General features: G+C 19.5%; 1 protein-coding gene across 3 annotated transcripts in view; it reads left to right on the top strand.

Moving 5' to 3' along the window:
- Positions 1-228: 228 nt before the first annotated feature.
- Positions 229-11,718, top strand: part of LOC129609506 (zinc finger protein 395) — a 165,457-nt gene continuing 153,967 nt past the window's right edge. Inside the window, exons 1-3 of one of the 3 annotated variants that reach the window (XM_055521445.1) lie at positions 229-526; positions 4,689-4,906; positions 5,584-6,475. In XM_055521445.1, coding sequence (XP_055377420.1) covers positions 5,774-6,475 — 702 coding nt within the window. In that variant the 5' untranslated portion in view covers positions 229-526; positions 4,689-4,906; positions 5,584-5,773. Of the gene's footprint in view, positions 527-4,688; positions 6,476-11,718 lie in introns of all 3 variants that reach the window. The other 2 variants (XM_055521444.1, XM_055521443.1) reach the window with 2 other exon arrangements.

Here is an 11,718-nt window from a genome sequence, read left to right as displayed (position 1 = left end):
GGAATTTTTCTCTAGCTTTGTCTTGTTGTTGTTGTTATTGCTTTTTTATCAAAATATAAAGAAATACAAATTACTTTTTATATACTTTTCATTTTTATTATTTTTTTTATGTTATGCTCAATTTTTATTTTGCTCTTGTTTTTTTTTTCTTTGTATTCCACACAATATTCAATTTTTCAACATTTTTTCGGATAGTGAAAAAAAAATTCTGTTTACTTTTTCAGTCTTCGATAGTCGACTTTCGTGTTCAGACAGCAAGAAAAGCGAAAAGAAAAAGAAGAAGAAAAATAATTTACCAAACCTAATTTAATAATAATAAAAAAAAAAAAATAATAAAAATAATTTATGAAGTTTGGAAAATTTAAATATGATTGATTAAAAAAACAAAAAAAAAATTTTCAAATAATAAATAAATTTAGAAGAGAGAGAGAGAAAAAAAAAAGAGAAACAAAAAAATCTTTAATTAACAGGAATTTTTCCTGTTTGTTTGTTTTTTTATTTTCCTTTTGCAAAATTTCAAATAGCGGTATTTTTTGTTTATTTTCGTTTTTGGTTTCATTATTAAATAATAAACATTAATATAAAAATTAATATTAATTTAGTAATATTAAATTTTATAATATTTTCATTATAAAATAATAGAGAATTAAAATATAACAAAGAGAATGAGTGAGCTCTGTATGATTAATTCAAGAAAATTTCAAATTTATTAAAAGAAAATAATAGAAACAAAAATAACAAAAAAAAATTATTTTATATATGTATAATACTTATAAATTCGAAAATATTATACTGTTATTTGTGACAATACTGTTATTATAATTAATTTCTTTCACCTTCATTATATTGTTTATAAAATTCTAAATTAAAAGGAAAAAATTTTAATTAAAATATTTTTTTATTTTTTTTTTTTTATTTTTTTTTTAGATTTACTTATATTTCATTAAAAAATTTTGAAATTTCTTAAAATACAGTAATTTTTTTTAATAAATGAGAACAACACAAAAAAAAAATAAAAAAAATATTATAAATTTCTGTATGTAATTATGTATGTGTATGCACAAATAGAAATGTTAATATAATATAGAAATTTCATTATTAAATAAAGTTCAAAAGTAAAATTAATTATAATACAAAATAAAATTGAAAAAATTAAATAAGAAAGTATTTTGAACTTAAATTAAAAAAAAAAAAATAAAACAAATTTTTCTGATAGGTTCTTATTAATTTTTGGTTTTTTCATTTTTTCTTATTCAAATTAGTTATTTTTTTCTTACATAAATCTACTTACCCTATTTTATACTTACAATTTTTATATAAATCTATAAACAAATTCATTCAAAATATAATTTAAATAATTCCTAAATAAAGAAAGATTTAAAAACACTTATAAAACTTAAGTATAACAGTATTGAATAAATAAAATAAAATTTTAAGTGAATTTCGAAAAATATAATATTACAGATTTTAATTCTTAATACAAAAAACCAAAATTCAATATTATGCAAACGAATAAAAAAATATCATAAAAAAAATTTAAATTAATAAACTGTTATATATATATAATATAATATTGAAAATAATAAGTGATATTAGCAAATAATAAATAAGTTATAAAAATAAAAAAATAAAATATTTAATCGAAAATATTACAAATTGTTATTATAAAAACAATAAAAAAATAAATAATTGAGTGCACAATTTAAAAAAAAAGAACACTTGTTATCTTTTTTTTTTTTAATTTTTCGGTGTTATATTTAATAATAAGCATAATTATACTAAATAATTAGAACATTTATTGTGAAATATTGCATAAGAAACAATATATGATTATTTTCCAATAAAAAATTTATTTAAAAATTTCGAATTTAATTTAATTTTTATAGTATTTATTTTCATAATATTTTAATATTAATTTCATAATAATAAAAAAATTATATTTATTATGGAGACCGGTTTTATTTCTAATACATATTTTAAAATTATTATTAAAATTTTATTAATTAAATTTAATAAATTATTCTCATACAAATGTAAACCATAAATTAGCCGGTAATATACTGACATATTGGGCTCTCACTTTAAAAAAACAATAAAACTAATTATATTTAAAATAACATTTAAAATAATAAATACTTTTATATATTTAATAAAGAAAAATTACAATTTAATTAATTAAATCGAATATTTATATTTAAAAAATAGCAAAAGTGCATGTCCTAATACTTAAAAATAAAAATAATTTACAATAATTATTAATTTTTGATGAAAGTATTCTAAAAAAAAATTTTTTATATTCAAATCATTTAAATTAATTTATTATTTTTTTATTTTAATTCAATTAAATTCAAAAATTTTTTTTTCAGAAAAAAAAAATTTTAATTTTAAACAATTTTAAAAAATTACAGAAATTTGCATATTTTATATTTTATTTTTATTTACTTATTTTTTTATATTTTAATAACCAAGTATATAATAGTTATATACAAATATAAATATTATAAAATTATTAAAAAAAAGTTAATTTAATTTTTTTTTTGTTACCGGCTTATAGCCATAGAAAATAATTTTTATATAGAAAAATTTTATACCACATTCACACACTCAATTACTAATAAAATTAAATATGATTTTAATTTAAATATAAAATATTATTTATTGTTATGTAAAATTTTTGTTAAATATTCTCATGTAATAATAATTAAATTAAATAAGAAAGAAATAAAAAGAAAATGTGAAAAATAAAATCAAATATAATATTATAAACATGACGTCATACACAGTTTTCATAAATAACAAAAGAAAATTTTTTTTGTTAATAAAAGTTTTTTTTTTTTTCTAAAACTTATTTGAATTAAAATAAAAGAAAAAAAAAAAGACAATTCTATTCCTATTTTTAATATTTTATCTATCTAAAATTCTTTATTTTTATTTTTAAGAAATTTAAAATTAAAAAAAAAAAATTTTTTTTTTTTTGTTTAAGAATTTTTCTATAAGAATATAAAGAAAATCAAGAGACAAGAAAGCAAAAAAAAAAAACAAAATGTCCTTGAAATTGTCAGAAACAATTTTACAAATTTAGCATATACATACATACATACATGGTATATATATATATATATATAAAATGTGTAATATATATTATGTGTAGGTTTGTGCATTATAATAAATTTATGTACATGAATATATATATAAATATATATGAGTATAACAAGTTGGTAGCGAAATGAATTCTTTTTTCTTTTAAAAAATTATTAATATATTTACTTAGATATTTATTTCACCTCTATCTAAAAGAAATTTTTCTTTTTTGTTTTTTTCAAATTTCAATCAATATAATTTTTTTTTTTTTTGTTATATAGTCATTATAGTACAATAAATGATATTAATAATTCAACAAAAAAAATGCTCTTAAGTGTAAGTTTTTTATAGGTGAATTTTATGATTTTTAACAATAAAATTGTTGAATTTAAAAATTTTTAACCTTCTTTCAAAATAAATTGATTTAGTAGTACAAATTCATATTTAATTTAATTTTGAAATGAAAATATATAAAATTATTTATTATATTTCGATTTCGATACTAAAAATGTAAATTTGATTATTAAAAAATTTGATAATACTTTGTTTTTTGAAATGGTTATAAAATTTGATATCGAAAATAAAACGATTAGTTGACACAAAGAGAGAACTTTGAACAACAATTTGAAAAATTACAATACAAAAGGTGATTAAGAGTACAATAGGAAAGTTGAAATTAAGAAATATATATGAAAATGTGTTGAAAATAAAATACTAATTTCTAATTGTGGTGAATTTTTCTTTAAATATTATAAGTGTACCCATACTAAAGTAATTATGGTAATCTAAAATAATTAATCATATTTTGATTCTATAAGGTTAAATTTCATTATCAATTTAAAATCTGCGAAATCAGAAAAAAAATTTTTTTTATTCAATTTTATAAATAAATTCATATATATAATTTTTGTAACCTATTCAAAAATCTTATATATGTATAAATAATATGTGTAAAGAATTATAATTATAGGTACATATTATGTACTAATTTGAAGGTCATATATAAATGGAAGGTACTGTTAAAGAAATTTTAAATTTTTTTTTGTCTTTTATAAGAAACTGTGCATAATGTGTATAAATTTTTAAAAAAATTAACTTTTTTCTTTTTACAAAATTATACATAAAATATACATATATATATATATACCAGTATGGGGAAGACCATTTAGAAAAAAATCCTTATATTCACACTATATATTTTTTATAATATTGTAAATTTTAATATTTTAAAAGTAAATAGTTCACCTTGAACCTTATATATCACACTATATACATATATTTTTTTTTTGAAAGTAATACTTTTATATATATATGAATATGTATTTACATATATTTATATATGTATGTACGCATGTACGTAAAGGTTATAATTATATATGTAGTTTAAAATAACTGTATAGTTTTTTTTTCATGTAGTTCAGTTTCTCTCACTCATCCTGATCCACTAAAAATTAATTCATTGTTATACTATCTACAGAGCTACACTCAAAAAAAAAAAATTAAAAAAAAATTTCAAAATTTAAAAAAAAAAATTAATTTTTTTTTTCTAAATAAAAAAAAATATTTTCTTTGTTTTTTCAAAAAAAAAAAATTTTAAAAATTATTAGAAAAAAAAATCAAAAGTGAAAATTATAATTAAGAATAAAAATAGAAAAAACTAATTAAAAGATGTTGAAAAAAAATTAATCAAAAGTGTAAAAGAGAAAAAAATTTTTTTTTTCAATTCTATAAAAAAAAATAAAAATATTAACGGTTTTGTCAATGAACAGTAAAGTGAAAAAATATTCAAAATTGATTCACATTCGAACTTTCAAAACAATTTAAAGTAAGTTGAATAAAAAAATTGTAATAAAGAAAGAAGGCAGGAGAACGATCTCAAACGTTCTACAAAAAAAAATCAAATTCAAATTCAGAAAAAAAAAAAATCAATGTTTCATCAAATCTTTCATTTTAGAAAATCAAAATCTTCGACAATGAGATACAAAGTATTTTGAGACACCGACCCGGTTATTTCACCAATTATTTTGTAGTCAAATTTCAAAAAAAAAAAATTCACCTTTTCGTTTTTTAATGATTTTTGCATACAAAAAAAAAAAAAAATAGCAAAAAAATATGATTAGAAAATTACATAAAAAAGTTGGCTTAATTTAAAAAAAAAATCATAATAGCAAAAAAAAAATAAAAATTAATTTGATTTGAAAAAAAAAAAATCAAAAATTATTTATTCTTACATAAAACACAAAAAAAAAAGAAAAAATAAAAAATCAAAAAATATTAAAAAAAAAAAAAATTTTTTTTCTTTTATTTATAAATTCATTCTCAAACAAAAAAAAAAAATTAAAAAAAATAAATAAGTTTTTCTTTTCTTAATTGTCTATAATATTTAATTATTATTGTTTTAATCACACGTGTTTGTTAATCAATATTTTTAAATAAAATTCTCTTTATAATTTCTTATTATTATTATTATATAATTTCAAATTGTATAATGTCAACTGGTAGGCGTCTAGCAAAACGATCTATCATTGGCACTAGAGTTTGTGCACAGGGACCAGACGGTCTCTGGTATTCTGGTGTTATACAGGACGTTCGTACACCACCAAATAAAAATCAACAAAGTGAAAATAATAATTGTATTAATTTAACATCTGAAACAAGATATTCAGTACGTTTTGATTTTAAAACAGTACAAATGCAAATGCAATCATCATCAGATATAATAATGGATGGTGGTATTAAAAATGGTGCTGTAACATATATTATTAATAACAATAATAGTAATAACAATAATAATAATAATAATAATACAAATAATAGTATAAATAATAATAATACTCAACAAATGCAACAACAACAACAACAACAACAGCAACAACAACAAAATAATATTTGTTATACAACATCATCATCAATATCAACTACATCATCATCAACACCATCAACAATATCATCATCAAATTCATTATCAAATTATGATTCAAATATGATGGATACAGATCAAAATTGTGAACAACAAAATGATCATATTATTAATGAAATATCACATCAACAACAACAACAACAACAACAACATCATTTACAACAGCAACAACAACAACAACAACAAATTATTGTTACACAACAACAACATATTCAGCAACAACACCAACAACATCAACAACATGTTAATTTACTTATAAATCCAATACAAACAATAAGACGTAATGCACTTATTAAAGAATTTCGTGAATCAGAATTAATTGGACCTGGATTTAGATCAATAATGGGTGTACAATTATTACCTGGACAAAAAGTATTTTTAACACATAACGGTCGTGAAACATCCGGTGATATTATAAGTCATGATTTACAAAAAGATGATGTAATTGTACGCATTACTACAATTGGTGTTGAGGTAAGCTTTCCTTTTTTTTTTTGTTTATTACTTATACTCTTTACTTATTCTCGTTTTTTTTACTAAATAATTATATTTCATTTACATTTTTTTTTTCAATATTTTATAATACCTATAAACCATATTTATATATATATGTAACTGAAAAAAAACGAAAACAAAAAAAATTTTATGTTGTACAGCATTTAAGCTTGTATAACTACAATTTAAGTACACATGTTTGTTTAAATATATACTAAAGTTTGTTGTATATATATATAAAAAGAAAACAAGAAAAAAAAAATTCAACATTTTAATGACCTATTTAATATTTTTGAAGAAGTTATAAGATACATTTACCTACATTCATTTATTATTAATATATGAACACAACCATATTATACCTTACATACGTACGTGAATATATATGTAGGATTATGTTATACGTTAAAATATATACTATTATTGTATATAAGTAAATGTACTTGATTGTAGCATAATTTTTTGTTTTGTATTTCATACAAGTACGAAATGGAGGATAGGAACGGGGAAATATAAATTTTATGTGTATAAGGTTAGGTAACATTCTTTCATGTATGAATTTTGGAATTTAAATTTCTTTTTTGTTTTTCTTTTGCAATTTTATATAGTTATACTATTTTTTTTTTTTTCTGTTAAGTTTTAATTTGCAAAATTTATATTTTTTATATTGCGAGTATATTTAAATTTTATGTATACAATGAGTAAGTTTATGTTGATTTATTTCAACATAAATAATTTAATGATGAAAGAAAGTTGATTTTAAATAATAATTTTTTATTTAATTTTCTCATATATACCGTATTTATTCGTTTGTTTACTACATTTTCGTATATATACATATATACATTTCTTAGATATAGTTGCGTTTATGATAAGATGTTTTAATATATTGATTTATTAACAATATATATATAATTGTGTATGGCTGAATCTTAGGGGTAGAAAACACATTATTATTATGTATAATAATATAATTCAATTTTTTCAAATTATACGTTCACAATATTTTAACGTAAACTTTTAGTTAGGGCTCAAACCAATTTAACATCAAAATTACGTATGCATAGATCTTATATTCCAACATCTTTTTTGTTCGTTTTTTTTTTTTTTTAACCGGGCCGGTCGAATTTTTTTCGCGCAAAAGAGAATTCAAATTACGAATATTTTATACTAAACTTGTAAAAGATTGGATTAGAAAATAATAATAGATATAAAAATTAGAGTTAGAAAATTGCCGATAGATATAAAAATTTGCCAATATAAATTTAGACATCTAAACATATTTAACATTTATTTTGCATATCCCTTGTTACCCTTAAGTGTGTATATTCTGGTCTCTTTTTGGAAATTTGTATATTCTGGTCTCTTTGGAATTTTTATATGTTTTCATATTTAATATATATACTCTTTGCTTTAAATGGAACTCAAAATGTAGGCTAGTGTATAGGCTAGTTGGTGTGAACATAGAAGTCTTATACAACTGATGTGTTATACACTTGAAGTATTAAATAGCAGTATATTACAATAAAATGAAATATATTACAATAAAATAGTATACTTGTATAATATATTTTGGAATTTGTAGAATAGCTATATTAAAATTTAATTCACGTTTATTTTTAATTAACATTGGTGACTGTAATGACTATTTTGTATCTTAGTATAAAATATTTGAGCATCTTATACCTATTAAAATAAGTATATGCCGTAATCATTCTAATATGATTGTTTATAAGTCGCACAATACTGTTGGGCAAAAATAGTATAGCGTATACAAAATATTCCATTTTTTTTTATAAATTCACTTAAAATCAAAATAAATTTTAGTATATGAGTTTTAGTTTACATTTTCTAAACTAAACGTATTGGTTTCATATACTTATATATACATACCAAAACCAAAAATATGTGGCGTATGTCCTTTTGGTTTTTTTTTTTATTTATTTTCATAGAACATTATAGAGAAGAGCTTTTCCCCTCTTTTCATGTTTTCTCATCCTCCTTTTTTTTTTTGTTTTTTATTTTTACTATACTTGTATACTTTTATTCCTCCTACTCAATTTTCTTTTATATAAAAATACAATAATAAAAGCAGCATAGTTAATATCCTTTTAATTTTCTTTTACTAAAGAAAACATTTGTAATTTTTTCTTTGTTACTTTTTGATTTTTTTATTTTCGTGTATACCAAGTGTTTTTGTTCTTTTTGAACCTAACTCATCCTTTTTTCGTTAACTTATACTTTATAAAATTTTTTGTTTCTTGTATTCTCTTTCATTCATAAATTTAGAATATTTTCAAAAAGTGTGTATAACAGTTTGATGACTTAACATTTTACCATTCTCTTATCAATTTATACAAAATTTCTATTTCTAAAATTAGTTCAAATACAAAAATTTTATCTGAATGTCGAACACAAAAAAAAAAAGAAAAAAAAAATAGAAATAAAATAAACAAATAAATGAAAATAATATTTATTTATATTTTAAAGTAAATAATGTATGTAATACTGTTAAATTTTGAATATTTATGTATATTTGCCAATTTTTTATTCACAAAAAGATTTCCTACACGTATTCATTGTATATATGATTGTGAAAATAATATAAGCACACCATACATTTTTATATAATTGAGATTGTATGTTATAATACAAATATAAGTAAGGATATACAAAAAGGATATACACAAAATAAAATAGTATCCCATATAGAATAATTTATACCCCAGCTTTTGTTCTTAATTTTTCAAATATTTCCAATTGTGAGGGTTTTTGTGTGTATAAAGTAATATAATGTACTACGTATTTGAAAATAGACCTTATTGCAAACAAAACAATAATTGAATAAATGCGTTGTTTGTAAAATATTTTTGATGCTTTTGATAAAAAAAATAAGTGTATTTTTGAACTCTTTTGATTTTTTCAGAATTGAAAAATGCCAAGATGAAATAAGGATAAAATGTATGTGTATAAGTTTTTTTTTATAAAATGCGTAATATTGACGACGCTAAAATTGTGACGTATTCAATTTTTTGCGTTTATTGACTTCTGTTAATTTGTTTTTGTTTTCGTTTTTGCATAAAAAATTATATAATTAATAAGTGGGTCGAAAATTGAACGTTTTTGAATATGTGCAATTAATAATTTAAGAAAAAATTATTTAGAAATATTTTAAGGGTGTTATGAAAATTTGAGTATGGCTAGATGCCTACATATATTTGAAAATAAATCTTTTTTTAAGGTAACTGTAACATCATATTTAAATAAAAATAAATGGAAAATATCTGAATTTGAAATTAAAATAAATAAAGAAACGGCTCAGTGGACGTGTCTAATAAAATTTTTTTTAATTTTAAGTAAATTAGATTTAAAATTTTGAAAATGATTTGAGTTTTGGCTCTATTACCATATTCAATTACGCGAAATTTCAGTAGGAAAATCTCTTAGTAGTTTCTGAAATATAGGTAAACAACAGCTAAATTAAATAGAATTTTAATATTTTTAACTATAAACTATTTGTAAAAATGAAGTGATGAATTTAAATAAATTATTTTTTGAGTTGTCACTTACGTGATTGGATGCATGGAATCGACTTACCTATATTTGTCTATATCACTATTTCTGTAGTTTTACAAACGAAACGTCAATTCATAATATCCTATGAACATATCTTTGTAGTTATATGAAAATATAATAAATTCATAGCCACATAGTTAGACTATTACATTTATTCTCAAATTTTCATTTACATACTTTTAGGGGCTATATTATTTTTATGTTACAATTATTATTTTTGAGCGGTAATTTCTGTGACTTCTCATCAATATATTTAAAATAGTTTTAAACATGAAAAATGATTTCATCTTACCGTGCTATAGCTATTATATACTCGTATTTTATAAAGAAGTAAATATTTTAAAAAATTGCATATATTACGGAGTAATTTTTTAAAATAATCATTAAAAACTACTTTCTTTACAGTAAATTTTCAATAATTATTATCTTTTGAATGATAAAGAATACTTCAAAATAATAAATGTGTAAATTATTAATTATTTGGGCGTTAATGGTATTTTTTTTTCAATTACATACTCATCCATAGTTAGCTATCTATCACTGGTCAATAATTCATTGTTGCTTCAAGCACAAAAACTAATAAAAAAGAAGCAAAACCAAAAAAAAAAAAAAGTTTCTATTCGAATGTTAATTTTTGTTGCGTATGTAGACCGTGTATGTTTTACAATTTATTTTGCAAAAAAACTATTTTTAAAAATTGAAAACTTTCTCAAAACCAATTTTTGTGTCTTGAATATTTTATTTCATTTTTGATTTCAACAAAAATAAAGCTAATAATTGTTGAACAACATCAAAATTGTAAAAAAAAAAAACTTATTTATATTCAGAAGTTAAGTAGTGTGTATAGAGAGCTACATATATAAAGTTTCAGTTTTATAATTTAAAATAAGAAAGAAAAAGAAAAAAAACACATCGAAAGAAAGAAGCAAAAATATGTGCTTTGTTGCGTACACCAACTAAAACCCAAAAAAAAGCGCCATAAAATGATCTTTACGGAAGAATCGTTAAAAAAAATTTTTTTTTTTGTTTTCTGATTTTTTTTTTTTATTTTGTTAAATAGTATATAGTGTTGCGTTGCGTGTACGCATTTTGAATTCGTAAATTTGGGTTTCTTGTTTTGCTCTTATGTTTTTTTTTTGTCTTGTTTCTTTTTTTTTTTCTTTTAGGCTGTTTTTCGTGATTTATTTAGTAAATGTATGTTTATGTGTGTGTGTGTATTTGTATTTTTCTATATTTCTTCTATTATCAATATTGCCAGCCAAGCATAAAAGCACTTGATTTTGTGTAAAAAGATATTTAAAAAAAAAAGAAGAGAAAACAAAAAAAAAATACAACAAAAAGTAAGCTTTAATATAGAAAAAAGATAAACAAGGGAGTGAATTGCGTGAAAAATATATTATGAGTATAGTAACTATATGCACATACATATATGTATATTACTCGTATATATAATATAGCTTAACTATAAAACATTGGAACCGTTTTATTTTCTAATTGTGTATTTTGGTACAATAGTATACCCATACTTTTACATGTTGGATATTTATGCAAATAATATATATATACATATCTGTTCATATTATATATATATATATATATATATATATATATATTTGCATAAAAGAGTACCTATATATGTAATTTCA

Source organism: Condylostylus longicornis, unplaced genomic scaffold, assembly GCF_029603195.1.
Source record: "Condylostylus longicornis isolate FDR11 unplaced genomic scaffold, ASM2960319v2 ptg000040l, whole genome shotgun sequence".
NCBI lineage: Eukaryota > Metazoa > Arthropoda > Insecta > Diptera > Dolichopodidae > Condylostylus > Condylostylus longicornis.
Note: the sequence above shows the minus strand (reverse complement) of the source record. Positions and strands in the feature narration are given on the sequence as shown.